The sequence below is a fragment of the Lampris incognitus genome, chromosome 12 (genome assembly GCF_029633865.1).
Source record: "Lampris incognitus isolate fLamInc1 chromosome 12, fLamInc1.hap2, whole genome shotgun sequence".
NCBI lineage: Eukaryota > Metazoa > Chordata > Actinopteri > Lampriformes > Lampridae > Lampris > Lampris incognitus.
The window spans coordinates 12544166-12564348 of record NC_079222.1 but is presented as its reverse complement, the minus strand read 5'-3'; the positions used below and the strand labels follow the sequence as shown (position 1 = coordinate 12564348).

Below are 20183 nucleotides of genomic sequence, written 5' to 3'. Positions count from 1 at the left end.
CCCTCTTCATGACAACTACGTTTGCTGTCCACACTGATTGTGTTACCAGACAGAACAGGAGATCCAGTTCCTTTTTACACTGAGTTTCTAATTTACAGTGTAATGGCTATTAACATTATATAATGAAATGTGATTGCAGGCTTCTTCAGTAATGAGTGAACATATAGCCTCCATTAGGCCTATACGGGTTATCACACTGCAATCACTATTTTTTTTAGGCCATTTTATATTTTAGTGTCTATGGCTCTATTTGCACAGGATTTTTATCATGTGGGGACCGCATGTAGCTGATGATCGTTAGGCAGGGGAAGACAGAAACGCTAATGAGGCCAGACAGCAGACAGGGGACGTGGGCAGGTGAAACACATACATACAAAAAGTGAAAGGTGTAGAGACATGAACACTGAAACCAGCTTATATTTAGAGGAGCTCCAAGTTGAAAAAGCAATGCTCTCTCTCTCTCTCTCTCTCTCTCTCTCTCTCTCTCTCTCTCTCTCTCTCTCTCTCTCTCTCTCTCTCTCTCTCCTTGCTCCAGCTTCATTAATATTGTTGCAAGTTCAGAGCTGTCGTTGTTCACAGTGGTTAAAAATGCAGGAAAATATTTGTAAGAAGACAACTTTTTTCTTCTTCTTTTTTTTTTTTTTGGCCAGGGTGCACTGGTGGCTCAGCCAGTTTGTGTGCAGACAATGTCTGCAGAAGCATTTAGCAATACAACCATACTCAAAAAACACACTGTATGAATGTGCATCATTATTTCAGACTGTGGACCACTTTAACTGGTCAAGCTTTCAGATGATGAGCACAGTGTAGTGTCTGAGGAGTAGCCTATTGAACATGGAGAATAATGATTACACGTGTTGTGAATTACACAACTCTCCACACATGTACCATCCACTGTGAGCTGCATGGGAAAAACCTGCATTTGCAAGGGGGCTTATGGGTTAAACATTAAATGAGAGGACTGGAAACGAGTTCAGTGTGTGTGTTAACACGCAGTCAACCTAAGATTTTTGATTTTCCAATTTGTGCTACGGACTCAGCCTCTGATGTTGGCAGAGTGTGCTGTATCCTTTACTTCATGATCACTCGCTGAATAAACCTCACGGCTCACTCAAGTCCACAGCCAGCACCGACTGTGCTCACTTGGACGCTCCCCACTGAGTTGACCAGACATTCGTGTGTCAGTTCTTGTGCGCATCACTGACGATGTAAGTTGATTTTACAGCATATGATTCTATTTTATTGTGCATTTCCCCACATCTGCTGAGATGGACTATTCATAAAGATTGCTATTCCCAGAATGCTGGGCTGTCTTGCATGTGCACACGACGTGGCTGACATCCAGTTAGGGGTGCTCGCTCGGTGATTGGTTGTTTCATTTGGACCCAATGGATTTTTTTGCAAATCACAACGCAGCCCCGGGAGCAGCCAGAGAGACCGTACTTTTTTTTCCACAGGACATTTACTTGAATGCCTGCTGGTATATAATGGGAATTTCATTAAATATGAAATAATGGTGTTAAAAGAAGGTTACCTACAGCAGCATTGATGGTGAGTGCCTTCAATTAATCTAGTGTGCATTGCCACGGATGCTTGATGCAAACATGTTTCAGTTGCACTGCTTATCGGATGCCTTTGCTAATACAAAGCTGCAGGATTGTCTCAGTCACAGCAAGGCTGTTGCATTTCTCACCATCTTTTTGCTGAGCTACGCGGGTTTGATTTGCTGCTAATTGCCATTCTGCTTTGGCTTCGCTGCGTTCACTGCCCCTCGCGCTTCCTACTGTGCCTCGGCAGCTCGTAATTCTGCCACGCCGCGTGGCATTCACCCCTGTCCGTAATTCCTGCCCCTTCGATCGATACCGTCAATAATGTCTTATCTACGCCGTCTTGTGTGCCGGGCCAGATTGCGGAGCTGTGGATAAATTATTATTATTTAGGACACTTGGGAGTCACAGCCCGTCCTTATATAGGAGAGCATAGTCTGTTTCAGAGCACGCGGTAATTCCTTCCCACATTATTCCACACTCGCTCTGTCAACAGCGGCCTAAGCCAAGCCCGCCAAAGCATTAAATTCAGCCAAAACGCCCAAAACACAACGGTGTCGGCGTCGCTGTATTTTACCCAGCATGACTCTAACAACGGGACGGGCAACAAATGATTGAAATTTAAGTGGTTTGTATTGATATGGTTTAAGTTATAGTTATAGTTAAGCCTGTGATGGACTGGGCGGCCTGTCCAGGGTGTCCCCCCGCCTGCCGCCCAGTGACTGAGAGCAGAATAAGCGGTTTGGATAACGGATGGACGGATGGATATTTGAAGTATAAATTAAAGTAAGAGTCAATATTGTTGAATTTCTTAGCCTTTACAACAAAAAGTTGTTGTTTTTTTTAACATTATCATTTGGTCTCTATTTTTTACAGTGGGCCATTACTGAAAAAAGACCTGTAGAGTTTCGGGATGGGTTTTGCTGTCAGTGAGACGTACCATGTTCTTGCTTTCACCACACTTGAATAACGTCGGTTTCACCAGCGTCCCCCCCCCTTTTCTCTCCCCAATTGCACATGGCCAATTACCCCATTTTTCCGAACCGTCCCGGTCGCTGCTCCACCCCCTCTGCCGATCCGGGGAGGGCTGCAGACTACCACATGCCTCCTCCGATAGAAGTGGAGTCGCCAGCCGCTTCTTTTCACCTGACAGTGAGGAGTTTCACCAGGGGGTACGTAGTGCGTGGGAGGATCACGCTACCCCCCCCCAGTTCCCCCTCCCCCCACCCGAACAGGCGCCCCGACCGACCAAAGGAGGCGCTAGCGCAGCGACCAGGACACATACCCACATCTGGCTTCCCACCCGCAGACACGGCCAATTGTGTCTGCAGGGACGCCCGTCCAAGCCGAAGGTAACATGGGGATTCGAACCAGCGATCCCCATGTTGGTAGACAACGGAATAGACTGGTACACTACCCAGATGCCCTGTTTCACCAGCTTTTAACGTGATGGAGTGGCACCATCTGAACAAGCCATTCAGAATCGCCCCTAAGTTGCCCTTTGACCCCTTTAATATGCACTGAATGCAAATCGATCTTTAGAGAAAACGAATCAAAAAATGTGAAACAGGACATGACGTGAGACACGGTTATAAGACATCCATTGCGGTCCGGTCAACACCCAAATACCCGACAGCTGAAGCTGCATTTTGTGGACAAAAATAAACAACCAGAAAGCAGCAGATTATTCCTTTTAAAACATGCAATTCTGTGATACCGTATATTGAATTTCTGCTGCACATATGTGTTTTCCTTTTCAGTGAAAATAAAAGGATGCATTTCTCTGAACGGATTAGCGGGCTGGTTACAATTGGCTCTGGTCCCTGAAAATAATTAATATGCAAAGAGGCAGAGACATTTATAACGAGCTGGTGTGATGTCTTCCCACAGCTTTTTTATGAGGAACAAGTGGACTCGTGTTTTGTCCTCACCGCTGGGAGGTTCCCAGCAAGACAGACCGTATCATCTGCCATGTTGACATGCTGCTGCTTACAATAAATCACAATAACTGACTGGAACCATAAACGCTTGTTTTTAATAGCACAATGTCTTTGACTGGACTAGTAAGTTCAGCGATCTGACAACTTAATGCAAGCCCCGCAATTTGTCAAAGAAAAAAGTAGTAAAAGAAGGTATCACTTCAGACACCATTTAGGCACCGGTACCATTTTAACCCTTGCATTGTCCACACAGGCGGCACGGTGGCGCAGTGGTTAGTGCAGTCGCCTCACAGCAAGAAGGTCCTGGGTTCGGGCCCCAGGGTAGTCCAACCTTGGTGGGTCATCCCGGGTTGTACTCTGTATGGAGTTTGCATGTTCTCCCCGTGTCTGTGTAGGTTTCCTCCCACAGTCCAAAGACATGTAAGTCAGGTGAATTGACCATACTAAATTGTCCCTAAGTATGAATGTGTGTGTGTGTGTGTGTGTGTGTGTGTGTGTGTGTGTGTGTGTCGGCCCTGTGATAGCCTAGCGGCCTGTCCAGGGCGTCTCCCCACCTGCTACCCAGTGACTGCTGGGATAGGTTCCAGCATCCCCGCAACCCTGAGAGCAGGATAAGCGGTTCAGATAATGAATGGATGGATGGATGGATGTGGTCCACACATTCTGTATCCTGCTCCTTGTTTTAAGGGTCATATATGACCCGCCTTCATTAAACCTCTAAATTAAAGCAATTTAATCTAATTTTAAACCCCAAATCTATTTTGCACGAAGAAACAACCTGTTATTCATCCCAAACTTTGTGACTATCTTCCCAGTGCAGAAAGACTGCATTTAATCAGTGGACACCACTCGTTTTTATAGGGTCAAACATGACCTGAACATGCCTTAGGGTCAAAAATCACCCTAAGACAATCTTAGTACCCTAGTGGGGTACAGCTGTCATGGAAATATGAACAAAAACAGCGTTTCACTTTTTCTGATGTTGGGTCACTCCAGGAAAAGTCACCGAATTTCAAGTTGAAAAAATATCATTTTGAGTCTTTTCTCTGCTGTTAAACACTGTTATGGACATTTTTGACTCGTAACACAACAGAAGAGTTAAACGTATCATTTTAGCACAGGTATTGAAAAAAAAAGGTAAACAAGACTCATCCCTACTTCCCACTATGATAAGAAACCCATGAAAATAAGACATTAGAATTAGAATTTGCCAGTATGACGTCAACATGACCATGACCAGCACATTTTTTCACTGTCTAAAAGGCCATTTTTATTTTTGACACGTTCTGTTGTTATAGGTATTGAAGTGTGCTGGTATGATATGACATTCAACAAAACAATTTTCACTGTCTAAATGGTAGTTTAACACTTCAACTGGCAATGTGCAAAGACAAGAGGACAACAGTGACAGATTTGACCCAATAATCTCACCATTTATGAAAGCTCGGTCTGCTTCCATTGTCAGTATCACATGACTTGGATGAATTTAGCCATATTTTTCTGTTCAGCCTGGTCACAAACCATCTTGGTGGCCTTAGCTTCAGGGGATGTTGAGCTTTTAAGCTACGTTTTGGTTTTTTTTTATATGTATTTTCAGTTAACTGTTCGTTTGGGCTCACATTATTAATTATGTAGAGTATATTTGCATGCTAATAAGGAAGGGTCTGAAAATTATTTTGACTTCTACGTGTCCCACGAGATAGATTGTTAGATAAGGGGTGGGAAAAGGTCAATTTTGCAATATACATCCATCCATTATCCAAGCCGCTTATCCTAATTAAGGTCGCGGGATGCTGGAGCCTATCCAAGTAGTCATTGGGCAGCAGGCGGGGAGACACCCTTGACAGGCCGCCAGTCCATCACAGGGCCGACACACTCACACATTGGGACACTTTAGTATGGCCAATTCACCTGACCTACATGTCTTTGGACTGTGGGAGGAAACCCACGCAGACACAGGGAGAACATGCAAACTCTATACAGGGGACGACCCGGGATGACCCCCATGGTTGGACAACCCCAGGGTTTGAAGTCAGGACCTTCTTGCTGTGAGGCTACCACGCTAACCACTGAGCCACTGTACCACCCCCTTTTTTTGTTGTTGCAATATTTCTTTTTGGTAATATGTTTTTTTTTTGTTGCAATATTGAGAATACATTTATTCTGAGTTTTAAACTGGACCAGGTCTTTAATTACACTGGCAAAACAGATATCATGAACTGAAAAGTGCATTTTGGCATTTTTATAACTTACTTTCCCCCAGGATATTACCACTAGCACATTTTATGGTAGAAGGAGACAGGCACAGGGAGTGAGAGAGGAGACCCCCCCCCCCCCGTGCCCCTCACATTCAAACCACGCACAGCTGAGGATGAAGAAGTAATTCTCAATAAGAGTAAACACTTGGAAGATACAGATGAGAGAGAGTTTGGATGGTAGTTTCAGTGAGGAAGAGGAGAGTGCTCTCTTATATAATTAAGCCAGTCTCTGAAAAAAAAACTCTTCAATATTATACTGTAGTATTCAGACTTGTATCTCCTCGTGCAGAAAGCAGCATCGCCTACATTCCTTGGCTTTTTTACAAGGGCGCGCACTCTCCTCTTACTCTCATAAACAACCATCCAACGCTCCATCTCATCTGTATCCTCCAAGCGTCCACTCTTAATGAGGATTACTTCTTCATCCTCATCGCTTACAGTCAAGGGATGCACTCATATCACTTTTTCACTGCCAATGCGGATTCTGAGAACACATTTTAGCATCGGCCAATCCGAGTACCTATCAGACCCATTACTTTTGCTGAACAACGCAGATCTAGACCATTAGTTACAGGTCAGCGGGCAAAATAATTGGGATAGACTCTTTTTTTCCACCATTAAAACAAATACAGGTTTTTATGCGCCAAAAATGCAGTGGCTTTAATCAAGCCATCTTGTGTTTATTCTATGGTGGAAGTTGCGAGAAAACAAAGACGAACACCTTCTCACTTTGTCTACACCAATGCCGGTTGTCATTTATTGCTGCACTAATCAACCCATAAAACGCAATGGCACTGTCCATACAACAAAACACTGAGAACCAAATAACCCATAATGTCACCGCGTTACCATGGCTATGCACTGAGCTGAGCTCTTAAAGTGAGCAAGTCAACACAAAAAGTCACATATTGGGGGGGGGGGGTGTGTGTGTGTGTGTGTGTGTGTGTGTGTGTGTGTGTGTGTGTGTGTGTGTGTGTGTGTGTGTGTGTGTGTGTGTGTGTGTGTGTGTGTGTGTGTGTGTGTGTGTGTGTGTGTGTGTGTGTGTGTGTGTGTGTGTGTGTGTGTGTGTGGGGGGGGGCGCCCCGGTAGCTCACCTGGCAGAGCGCATACCACATATCAAGGCTGAGTCCTTACCGCAGTGGCCTGGGTTCGAATCCAGCCCGGGCCCTTTGCTTCATGTCATCCCCCATCTCTCTCTACTGTAACTGTCAAATAAAGCAGAAATAATAATGAATTATTATTATTATTAGAAATGCCAAAAGAATAGGGGGGGAATAGCGCGATCCTCCCACGCGCTACGTCCCCCTGGTGAAACTCCTCACTGTCAGATGAAAAGAGGCGGCTGGTGACTCCACGTCTATCGGAGGAGGCACGTGGTAGTCTGCAGCCCTCCCCAGCTCGGCAGAGGGGGTGGAGCAGCGACCGGGACGGTGTGTGTGTGTGTGTGTGTGTGTGTGTGTGTGTGTGTGTGTGTGTGTGAGAAGCACTTTGTAACTGTGTTTTAAAGCGTAATACATAAATAAAGCTTTACTTGCTTACCTTTTTGCAAGAATTTGATTGGCTTGGCATTGCAGTGAATGCTAACTACGGCCTGCTAGCCTGCCCTCTCATGTACAACACCAGACCGTTTAAGCTGATATCGAATTCTGATTGGCTGAAAAATGTAGTGGTCTAAAGTTCCCTCTCCACCTCCACCTCCATGTTGCTTTTAAGAACAGATGAAATTGATAGACATGGCCAGTATTTTCTATTTTCTTATATTGTGGACATGGTCTATGAGACGGTCTATATCATCAAGAGACATTCCAGGGAAAATATGACTGGATGAAAGTATGCAACCATGTCAGGGCAAAGAAGTGTGAGAAAATATAATTATACATATAACTTAATTAATTATAATAAAGTGTTACAAACCCGCACGATTCTTAAGAATCTCTGACTCTGTCGGGGCAAGCAGAGAAGGCATTGCTGGCCCTGACAGACCACCACCTGTCGCCGGTGATGCATTGCATTGAGATGGGAGGGACGTTTTACAACCCCCCCCCCCCCACACACACACACACACACACACATCTCATCTGCCTTGAAATATGTACAAAATGAATGCATTTGTCTTTCAAATGTCAATGCTGTGTCATTTTACCAGTTAATGAAGCCAGGATGGAATGGAATCGACAGATTGAAACGATCTATCCTAATAAGCATCCACTATCAGAGCTGATGGCCCGGGATCGACACCGGCTCTTGCTTGTCGAAACTAAAGAATCGATTCTTCTGGAGACAACTCCTCGTCTCCATAACAGCTGGACACTGACACTGAAATGTTTTATTTTCTAATATAACAATAATTATACCAACACCCTTATGGAGAAATATTTGTACCGGTAAATATAATTGTGAAAATAATTGAATAAATAAAACCTTCCTTTTTAACATATTCTATCTATATCAAAATTCTTCTCATATTGATATTTGGTAAAAGGCACGAGGAACGTGAAACAATTGAATACCACAACTACAAAGAAAGTGCTCAGAATTAATCATTTAAGAAATAGGCTCATATATAGTAGTTGTATAATATGGCAAAGTAATTGAACTGTGTCAGGAAATGCATTCATTTTTTTGTCATAAGCAGAATTGACGTCCATATAATGGCCAGCATGCATTGGTCAACAAATTATAATATTATGGAAATAGCTAATAAAAAGTGTGGGCTCAAACAGGAGGATCTCTGAATTTGAACTCATGTATATTCTATATCAAGACAACAATGCTAGGACTTCAATCTGCTGAATTTTTTTGATGGCATTAATTCGTGGCAGAGAAAACAGAGGAAAGCTAACATTCTTAGTCTGTTATTTCTCATTTGGTGATTTTAGTTTTTTTGCTCATTCTTTAATCACTGGGGCCCTTTGAAAACTGACTGTAAAGAGTGATGCAAATAAAATGTGCTACTATCATGAAGAAACATTTTGCTTACTAAAACACTATGGGCTGGTTTCCTGGACACACATTAAGCCTAGCCCTGTACCAAACAAATTTATGTATGAAGTATCTCTTGTCCAAATTCAGTTTAATCCAGGACTAGTCATAATCTTTGTCTCGGAAACCACCCCTGGAAAACCTAAAGTTTGAGTTAAATATTGACAAGACTATCACATTAAAGTACTAATTGGATATCTAACTACAGCTGGTTAAACATGTCAACATTATATAAGCAAGTTACCTGTGATTTTCAAGACAAATTAAATTCAAAATACCTAAATCCCCTTTCATCACCATGATTAAATGAGAAGTATTTGATTTAAGGTCTAAATGGGCCCTATACCGGCGGGCTTCACGCACATGCCATGGTTGAACATCTGAACCCCCAAACTGACCGCCATTCGTGCAAGCGTGTGTGCAAATGCATTGTGCACACACCGACCAGGACACATACCCACATCAGGCTTCTCGCCTGCAGACACAGCCAATTGTGTCTGTAGGGACAGTCAACCAAGCCGGAGTAACACGGGGATTCGAACTGGCGATCCGCGTGTTGGTAGGCAACGGACTAAACTGCTATGCTACCCGGACGCCCACCATTGTATGTAGATTCAATGGACGATCTGAATCTGAAATGCAATATGTCTTAAAATAACAGATATTTTTAGATGCACTCACTCACAAACAGTTTTGGAGGAGTCATACCCCACACCGAATCTATGCTGATGGATAGAGCTAAGCATGAGATGAAACGTCCACGTATGAGTGAGTTCACCTACTCGGTTCACAATCACCCCTTTTGATTGTGGGTATCAGCTTACCAATCCCGCCATCCTAATAGTGATATGTGGTATCACATATGCCGCCACATTTGGTGCCTATTACTATGCAATGCTGATTTGGAACCACACAGCCTACCTCTGTGATGCATCCCCCTTCAGACGCTCTTTTTTCTTCTTCTCTCATTTGTAACCAAGACTGCACATGTTCATTTTTGAAGAGCCGTGCCAATTAAGAGGTTGTGCAGATTCATCTTTAAAGATGTCTATACAGTGTTTCTTGAAAGTTTGTGAACCCTTTAGAATTTTCTATATTTCTGCATGAATATGACCTAATACACTTATGAGGAAATATAGAAAATGCTAAAGGGTTCACAACTTTCAAACGCCACCGTATGTAAAAGAAGAAGTGTAGCGTTCTTCAAAATACTGCATAAAATCTGCAAAATTCAGCACACCTTTGGAGCACAATCTGACAAGTTTTATTTTTTCATTTGCCCTACGGTTGTGTCATATCTTGTGAATGTACAATATGTAGTCCCTAGTTGCTTAAAAAAAACTGAGCAGAAATGCAAATGGTAGAATTCTGTTTTTGTCCACCTGGAAGGATGGGAAATAAACTACAAATTTGGTGCTTGATTCCAGCATACACTAATGTGGGCTGCATGGGTACTACAATTTTACTCTTATTGCACTGTTATTGAAAAGTGTCAGTATGAAATTGAGCATTTTGCTGTAGGTTTTTAGGGGGGGGCTCTCTAAGCTATCTGACTGGGAAATGGGTAAAATTGTAAAATTTTCCCATACCCTATTGTTGTTTTTGTCAAGATTCAAAGGTCAATGACACTTTGCAGGAGCCACCTAGGTGCTCAAGACTGACATAAGTTTAACATGTCCCTTAATATGTATTAAAAGGGGGGGAAAAAGCTTGTCAGATGGTTTTTGCGCCAAGGGTGTGCTGAATTGTGCAAATGTTATGCAGTATTTTGAAAAAACTCTGCGCTCATCCCTCTTTTACATATAAAGCTATAAAGAGGGACACGCACAACCTGTATGTAATGATGGACATGTGCAAACAGTTTTGGCTTAAATGAACACAAAATAAACCCCATCTGAAGGGGTGTGTATCATGCAGTGGGCTGTGTGGTTTCAAATCTGCATTGTATGGTAACAGCCACCACCCATTCAGTATGTGCTACGCCAGGCATCACTGTCAGTTGATGAATTAGAAGCTACGTTCGTGAGGTGCTTTGCATCTAGAAGTGTTCTTGAATATGATTGTACCTAACAGCTGTGACCTGATGCAGTAACAAGGATGAAATGAGGTCAAAGTGTAAAGGCTTTGCATGGCTGCCCTCTTGACAGACATTTAGGAGGGAATTAACTTTTTCCCTTTCTTTCTAGAGAATGCTATTTTGCTATCTAAGTGATGACCCTAGACGTAGATGCCTAGTTAGATTCTGTGACTATTACGGATGTTTTTCTATACAAGTGGCATAACCACTTACATAACCTTACATAACGGTACATAACCATGGATTGTAAAACATCAACCAAAACTGATGTGTTTTTATACATGGTCAATAATCCAGGTAAGAGAGCCAAAGAAGGTTGAATCAGTTCATCTGGACACAACGTTTATGGACAGAAACATTTCATCACTCATCTAAGTGAAGTCTTCAGTCTAAATTGACTGCAGGCATCCCCATCCTTATAATCAATACAGTTACATAACAACAGAAACCAGTGATCAGTTTCATATGCAAATATGGGTGTGACCATTAACTAGAGTTTCAATGGCCATGTGTACCATTCACAGAGGATTTGGGAATGTTTTCAATCACAGTATTGTAACATGGCGACAGCTGTACTCTTAGGCCCCCGCTTGATATTTGCCGGAAACCAACGCATACTGATCAGTACTTGAGGTGTGACTCTCATCATCCACTGGAGCACAAACTAGGAGTCATCAGGACGCTGTACCACCGAGCTGACAACGTTCCCCACTGACACAGAAGCAGGGAAAGGGGAGAAATTCCACATTAAACAGGCCCTGGTTAAGTGTGGTTATCCTAACCGAGCATTTGTCAAAACCAGGACGACACAAAGACACTGCACCAGCCAATCAGTGAAGGACAACAGCTGCCTAAGCATAAACCAGAGGTGATTCCGTATGTGGCAGGAGTGTCGGAAAAGTTGAGACGTGTATTTTCCAAAATCACCTCTCAGCTGATTTCTAACCCCAAAACACGCTACGTCAGAAATTGGTTCCCCTCAAGGATCGGGTCCCCCGGCATAAACAGAGCAATATAGTGCACGATGTTAAGTGCCAGGAGGATTGCCATGGCTTGTACATCGGGTAAACTAAACAGACGGTGGCCAAGTGGATGGTACAAAACAGAAGAGCTAACTCGTCAGGCCAGGACTCTACAGTCTACACCCATCTACAGGCCACTGGCCAATCTTTCAGGGATGAGGATGTGCACATCCTTGATAGGGAGGAACGCTGGCTTGAACAGGGAGTCAAAGAGGCCAACTATGTGAAGAGGGAACGACCATCCCTGAACCAATGGGGGGGACTTAAGAGTACATCTGTCGCCATCTTACAATGCTGTGATTGCAAACATTCCCAAATCCTCTGTGAATAGTACACATGGTCACTGTAACTCTAGTTAATGATCACGGCCATATTTGCATATGAAACTGATCGTTGGTTTTGGTCATTACGCCGCTGTATTGTTTATAAGGGTGGGGATACCTGCAGTTAGTATAGACTGAAGAGGTCACTTAGATGAGTGATGAAACGTTTCTCTCTCAATAAACATTGTGTCCAGATGAACTGATTCAACTTTCTTTGAGACTGAAATAATAATTCAGTGAAAAAATTACTTTGATTGCTATTTAACAAGATCATTTGCTCCTGGTTAACCAGGAAGAGTTTGTGTTTGTTGTGTGCAAGCTTTCACACACAGCTGTGTAATCCAGAGTATGTTTGTGAGCAACAGTTGTTTTGCTAAACTAATGCCGTGTCTGTATTTTGTGAAGAAATTAGAGCAGCTTCACACATGTCCTTATGTACAGTAAACTGTTGTTGCTGCTGAACCATGCACACATTCACAGGCAAATCACATGCACTTTATTTTTCTCTCTCACCTACACCTACCCAGAAGTAAACCAAACCCCACTTTTCATGTTTACATGGAGGTTGTGTGCCAGGCAGTTTTCCAAATACTCTGTCCATCGTTAGTCTTCCATTACTTTTCACAATGACTTGACATATTCAGTAGATTTTGTTCATCTTTTGCCTGTATTTTCATCGTTTGCCTGTATTTCATTGGCTTTCGATAGGAAAGCCTGCAATGACATGGACAATAGGTGGGGAGGTGGCACATTGGGATAATTAGAGCTCAGAGCTGGGGAAGAGGTCTGTGATCCCTTAGAGGAGCTGGCATATGTGTGTAATTTTACGTGTTCCACTTACCATGAGAAAACTAATTATGTCATGTTTTTATGAGGCTATTTAGGGCTATAATTAAAAGCATATGGCAATTTGAGGAGGTGGGTCAAAAAAGGGGCAGTGACCTTTTTCTTCTTTTTTTTAAATTGTTCATCTTAGAGGTAGACACTATTGAGATAACCGACAAATTAGTTCGTTTAATATAGCACATAAAAGTTACAAAATGTTATACAAATAAGGAAAAACCAACAAGTCTGTTTAAGGATTAAAAAGGGAAACATTCAAAATGATGAAACGCCCATTACACACTGAAAGAATGAATTTGACGAAACAAATTATTTTATTTTATTTATTTGTTCTTTTTTTTTTTGACCCCCCCCCCTTTTCTCCCCAATTGTATCTGGCCAATTACCCCACTCTTCCGAGCCTCCCCAATCGTTGCTCCACCCCCTGTGCCGATCTGGAGAGGGCTGCAGGCTCCCACATGCCTCCTCCGATACATGCTGAGTCGCCAGCCGCTTCCTTTCACCTGACAGTGAGGAGTTTCACCAGGGGGACGTAGACATAGCTATGTCTGACACCCGCAGACATAGCCAATTGTGTCTGTAGGGACGCCCGGCCAAGCCGGAGGCAACACGGGGGATTCGAACCGGGATCCCCATGTTGGTAGGCAACGGAATAGACTGCTACGGTACGGAAACAAATTCAAACAAGATAGAACAGTCGAGCAAGTTGCAACACAATTAAAAACAGCAGCGAAAACTTCACAAGTGAAATGGTGAGGGTAGACATGATTATGAGATTAAACTAATAGATTTTTATGGGCTCTTCAAAGAAGGGACAGGTTCTGTGGAGGTGTGATGATTCAAAATAGTTGATACAAGGGACAGAGAAAACGTGGTCACATTTAGTTACCAGTCCAGAATGAGGATCAACTAAGAAGGACCTGTTGGGCACTCAGGTCTCTCTCAGGGACTCCGACTGCTAATCCCTCAGCTACCAAAAACTGAGGGATTTTGCTGTTAATTGTAGATGGCCTACAGCAATGACTATTGCTTTATCTCTTTAAACAAATCATACTATGTACTTAAAATGCTAGTATATAGATACAGAGGTGTGACAAATTAAAGGAAAATCTGAAATAGATGAGTGAAAAATATAACGAATGCAGATGCGTCCATATTTTGATTGGGGAAATTACGCTCTGCATTGAACCCATCCTAGCTGTGCAGCTAGGAGCAGTGGGCAGCCGCCGTACAGCGCGAGGGGACCAACTCCAGTTCGTCTTGCCATGACTTGGTCAAGGGTACAGACAGGAGTATTAACCCTAACATGCATGTCTTTTTGATGGTGGGGGAAACCGGAGCATCTGGCGAAAACCCACTGCACACATGGGGAGGACATGCAAACACCACATAGAGGATAACCTGGGATGACCCCCAAGATTGGACAACCCCCTTGATTCAAACCCAGGACGTTTTTGCTGTGACGCAACAGCGCTAACCACTGCACCAGCCTGCCGAATATGTAGGTGTATCCAGTCATACTCTGTAGCATGTATAAAAAGGGAGCATGTCTGTTGTTCCCTCAGCCCCATGTTCCCTCATCCTAAACCTAACCTCAATTCATGAGGGAACATAGGGCTGACCCCTATAATAAAACTGAGCAGGCCCAGTTGACCTTGATTTTGGATCAAGATGACAAGAAGAAAAGATCTAAATGTCTTTGAAAGAGGGTTCATTATTGGAACACAAATGGCAGGAGCTTCAATCACAAATACTGGCTAGTGTTTCAACAAGAACAGTGACTAAAGTGACAGCTGCATTTAGATCGATGGGAAAGGCATCGGTAAATAGGGTAGGAAATTGTGGTCGAAAGTGCACATTTGATGACTGTGATTGTGCATTAGTGTGATACTGTAAGGAAAAACAGAAGAGCAACTCTTCCTTAGATGACTGAGAATGTCAATTTAGGATGTGAATCAGACTCTGTCAGCAAGAGCAGTCCATCAGCGATTACAAACAGAGGGATATTATGACAGGGTTGCAGTGCACAAACCCCTCATTACAAAGTCAAATGCATGTTTGAGAGTTAAGTGGCAATTGAAGATTTTGGGCTGATGTGTTAGACAGCGCTCTCTATCTCCATCATCAAAACACCAAATGAGGCAATACATTTTGGAAGAATGGAGTCCATCTCTCCAGTAGAGTTCAGAGGCTCGTAGAATATATGACAAGGAGCATTGACGCCGTTATGGCGGCCCAATTTGTATGTATATTCAGGAAATCATTATGGCAAAATGAGAATATTGAAGGAAGCAAATGAAACACACCCACGTATGCATGTGTGTGTGTGTTTGAGCCAATATCCAATATTCTCAGGTTTACATTCTATTTATTCAGGTTTTGCTTTATACAGTATATTCAGGGTTTATTTTATATAATCAGGTTTTCATTCAGTATTGTCATGTTGCCAATTAATTCTATATCTCTAGCAACCAGCAAAGCCTAGGTGTCAGGTTACAGCTGTGGAACCAAAACTGTTTCTGTGGTTTTTGTATAAGCACTATTTAATTTGTCATAGTGTGCATGTTGGTGTGCATGTGATTGTCCTCAACTGTGCAGGTAGAGCTACTGCTGGTTCCTTTTCTGTTACTGTATAGCTCAGTTCTTATTAGTTTTGCATTTTTCTCTGTTGAAACTGTCCATGCTTATATGACAACTTCTGTACCTGTCTCCTCTACATTCTACCTTAGAGGTAGATAGAGAGTTGAGTGCAGGTTTGTCAGCTTGTCTGATATCTGTTAAATCAAAGTCCTACTCAAGGTAAACTACATGGAGTCTGTGTCATTTACAATTAGTTCTTTAAAGTATGAGATCATAGTATGGAATACTACAAATAACGGACCTCTTGTTTCAGAAGTCAGGAATCAGGAACTATTTATTTGTCATTTCATCTCACGTACTGCATACACAAAAGAAACGAAATTCAGTTTACCTCAGCCCACAGCAGTGCAACGCAAAAGACAAAAACATATCCAAAAACCTCCGCAAACAACAATACCAAAAACATACAAAAACAGAGAACAAAGCAAAAAAATAAAATAAAATAAAATATAGCACCACCAACACAGTCCACCAAGTACAACACAGTCCCAAAAACTCCACCATCCAGAGAACGAACGCCAGCCAGGATGACTGTCAGAACTGCCGGTCTGCATGGGTTAGCAGTTAGCTTAGCCCGCCCCGCTTCCGCATTCTGAATTTTTTTGCAGATTTAAAGTGTAACTTCCCCGGGTCTGAGTCTAACTCCACCTACTGCATAATTTAAAAAAAAATGCTAAAGAGTGGGCAAGGGACTGAGAGAGGGGGCCGTGGGTATGTGAGGCAGGAAGGAGCATGTCTGGGGAGATCTGCGAGAAGGGCCAAGTGCTTGGCCCTTCTCGCAGCCATACCCAGTCCCCTCCACCTGCCGGTGTCAAACTCCGCCTGCGAAGACGCCCCAACCATCACGACATGGATGGGCCGCAGACGGAAGGGGGCCCCGCGAGATGGGCCGTGTGTGGCTTTTTGGCGGGCAACGGAGCGACCGCTCCCCCTGCCACTTTGCGAGCCCAGCCCTACCAACTCAGCTGTCCAGTGCTGCTTCTACAGCTGTTAAAAGCACAAGTCCAAACCAAACTGCCAAAATTGAAAATTATGAAATAATATAACTATAACTAACTGTAAAGTGAGAGAAATTCAAAAGATTGGTAGAAGATGTAATAAAGGCGCTAGTTTCCCGAGTACTCCTGTGAATGGTGAGTCTCGACCAGCATATTGTGGTGAGCCGGCGTGGAAGAATGAGTTGAGCTGCAGAGATTGAGTATCTTTATAATCGCAGCTCCCGTGTCCCATAAACCACATGACCCTGGGAGGGCTCTTTTGTTTGCACACCAGCCAGAACTGACAACAAAATTATTTCCCCCCCGGAGGTCACAACCGGCGACATTAGTCTGAGTCACGGCCCTACAGCCAGTCAGTAATGGTCGTCCTCATAGTCCAAGTTGAACCCCCAAAGAAACAACACAACAGCAACCAAAACATGAACACATGTCATTAAAACACAATTTCAACTCTAACACTAATAGTCCCATCAGCCAATGCGCTCCCCCAGCACAGAACCGCCGGCAGTCAGAGCGACTGCCTCCCCCGGTCGCTACAATATTGTGGCAAGTTGCGTGGATAATGAGAGGCAGAACTCTCTTAATCACAACTCCCGTGCCCCATCCACCGCACGACCCGGGAGTGCCGTTTAATTTAACACACCGTCAGAATCAAGCAGGACTGATGGGAAACGAGGAGGCAAGAAGCAAGGATTTCATTTGAATGGCAGCTCCTGTGGCCCCTACACCACATGACCCCAGGAGTGCTACTTTATGTTGATACTCCACAATAGATGTCAAACAATGGCTTCCCCTAACGAGGTCACTCTTGAACACATCAGTCTTAGTCACGGTCCTACAGTCAGTCCATAAGATGGCCGTCCGAGTCGAACCCCCAAACAAACAATAATCAAAACATTACTAAAACAATGATCTGAACATGAACGTTAACGGTCCCATAATACCTTGCGCTCCCCCAGTGCATAGCATTCAATAGTCCAGTGATGGCCCTCCCCGGTCGCTACAATATATTTCAAAATGAGCGTGGTTACATAGCCACAAACTCAAGGGTGGGGGCTGGGGGCAGTGGGTCGCCCACCTCTGATTAGAGGGCATTAAAACATTTTTATTTTATTTCATTATGTAAATAACTCCCAACTGGTCGACTTCCGCATCGGCCTTGCAAGTTCAGAGCTCATTTAAAACAGTGGAGAGCACGTTGGGCCATTTTAACCCATCAAATGTTGATTTTTATAAATTTGGTAAGAAAAGTCAATAAGAACACCAGCACTGATGTGTTTAACACGGTACAGTCATATCACGCAGTTTACAGCTCAAAAAACACATTTAAGTGTTGAGTACCTCTTTAATCTAAATATTACTAAAATGCAGGTGCAGAAACTCAAAACACTGTGAATTTAATTTTATCTTTGCCAACAACAGAAATCATTACTTGAGTTAAAATGACTTCCTTTGTCTTGGTCTCTCGAGCCATGACTCATTTTACCAATTGCCCCTGCAAATCTGATATATAGCGCCTAAATATTAGCATTTTACATTGTTTTTGTCATGGATAAGCATAGCAGATCTCCAAAATGTCCATTTGGAGTCTCCTGTTGGAGTGTGAAAGACAACATGTGTTGGTACTTATCAAGACTGCTGTGTGTGTGGGGGGGGGGGGCATCCGGGTGGTGTGGCAGGCTGTTACGTTGCCTACCAACACGGCGATCTCCGGTTCGAATCTCTGTGTTACCTCCAGCTTGGTCGCGCGTCCCTACTGTCACAATTGGCCGTGTCTGAAGCCGGTTGTGGGTATATGTCCTGGTCGCTGCATTAGCACCTCCTCTGGTCGGTCAGGGCGCCTGTTGAGGGGGGAGGGGGAACTGGGGGGAATAGCGTGATTCTCTCACACGCTACGTCCCCCTGGCGAAACTCTTCACTGTCAGGTGAAAAGAAGCGGCTGGCGACTCCACATGTATCGGAGGAGGCATGTGGTAGTCTGCAGCCCTCCCCGGATCAGCAGAGGGGGTGGAGCAGCTACCGGGACGGCTCGGGGGGGGGGGGTAATTGGCCATGTACAATTGGGGGGAAAAGGGGGGGGGACTGCTGTGTGATTTTTAGTCTTTCATGAAGTCATTTTAGATACAATGCATGACTAGAAAGATATAATATTGTGCTGTTTCATAATGTTTCCCCAAAAAGAACCAACAAATGAAAAGAGAAATGAGATTAGCATTGCCAAAAAGAGTGAACCTGCTTACTGAGATTTGTCCCATGTGGCTACTTCAAATTAAAAAATATAAGCACCTTTACATATTTTTCAGCAACTAGCTGCTTAATAAATTAATAAATAACAAACACACAAGCAAATGTTGGGTCACATAGGAAGTTTCCTGCATTAGAATTCAGTGCTGTGCACAGTAGCTGAAAAAAGTGCAAAATGAGATAACAAGACGAAGGGCAGATCTGCCCTTCGTCTTGTTATCTCATATATAGTCCTTTACCCTACAGGGGGATAATTGAGACAACAACCACTACACACACAAAACACTTAGTCAACTCTCAATTTGTCCAAGATGAAAAGTTAATGCGAGTGAGTTCGCCTGAACAAAGTGGGGCATTTTCCCTTAATGACTTCAGCTTTAATTAGTATTTTCAAAATGAGACATCGGCCAGTGTCAAGTATGTGCGCTGGATTTTAATTTTTGCACTCTCGGACAATGTGGAAGTCGCCGTCCTCCAACCTTCTAAACCATCCGAGCAAAGGGAATTTCTCCATCTGCCTAATTGCTCACCCTAATGTGCTTTGCTGCTATTGTCGCAGCCCCATTGTACTTTTATCAGATTACTTGGCACCGTAATTAACTTTACATTGTAACCACCACCGCTGCAACTGTCGGCGGCCGGCCGTCACACGGCCTCGCCTCTAACTCTGCTCTCCCTGTTCTTCCCCCTCACAGAACGAGTACACGTGTAGACGCCCCCTGCCCGGTGCCTGGCTGGGAGACGTGCCGACCATCCACTAAGGGGACAAGAACTGTTATTAATGAATGATGCAGGAAGCGGCGCCGAACACAGGATATAGAGGGACACACACACACACACACACACACACACACACACACACACACACACACACACACGAGAACCCAGACTGACCCCAATTCAGCCCCACGTCGTTTGTTACAGTCGCCGGTAGAGATGAAGGACACCTCCGCGCTAACGAGGGCAACGCTGGACCAGGGGGAAGAGGGAGAGGTGGTATTTATGTTTTTTGGGGGGAGTTTTTTGCCTGTCGTATTGGGATCGTTGGCTTCGCTACCATCTTGCTCTAATAACTTAACACTCGGTTACCACGACAACCAGCCTGATCGACTGACACGGAGGCGACGACGAACCCGCGAGGAACAATTTGGCTCGCAGAGGAGGCCACGTGGCTTTGTTTGGACACGCAATGGACAACGGGACATTTCCCAGAGGCTTTAAAGGCGCGTTAGCCGGGCAGGTGACTCATTAATGGACACGCACCGAACAAGTCAGTCCGACCGCTCCGCTAACAAAGCTGTGTGTAATC

At 43.8% G+C, this 20183-nt stretch overlaps 1 protein-coding gene across 1 annotated transcript in view; it reads left to right on the top strand.

Annotated features, from left to right (window-relative positions):
• The window catches only part of LOC130122163 (leucine-rich repeat transmembrane neuronal protein 4-like), a 151940-nt gene extending 132305 nt beyond the window's left edge, over positions 1-19635 (top strand). Inside the window, exon 8 of the mRNA XM_056291205.1 lies at positions 19570-19635. Coding sequence (XP_056147180.1) covers positions 19570-19635 — 66 coding nt within the window. The remainder of the gene's footprint in view (positions 1-19569) is intronic.
• Positions 19636-20183: the final 548 nt, after the last annotated feature.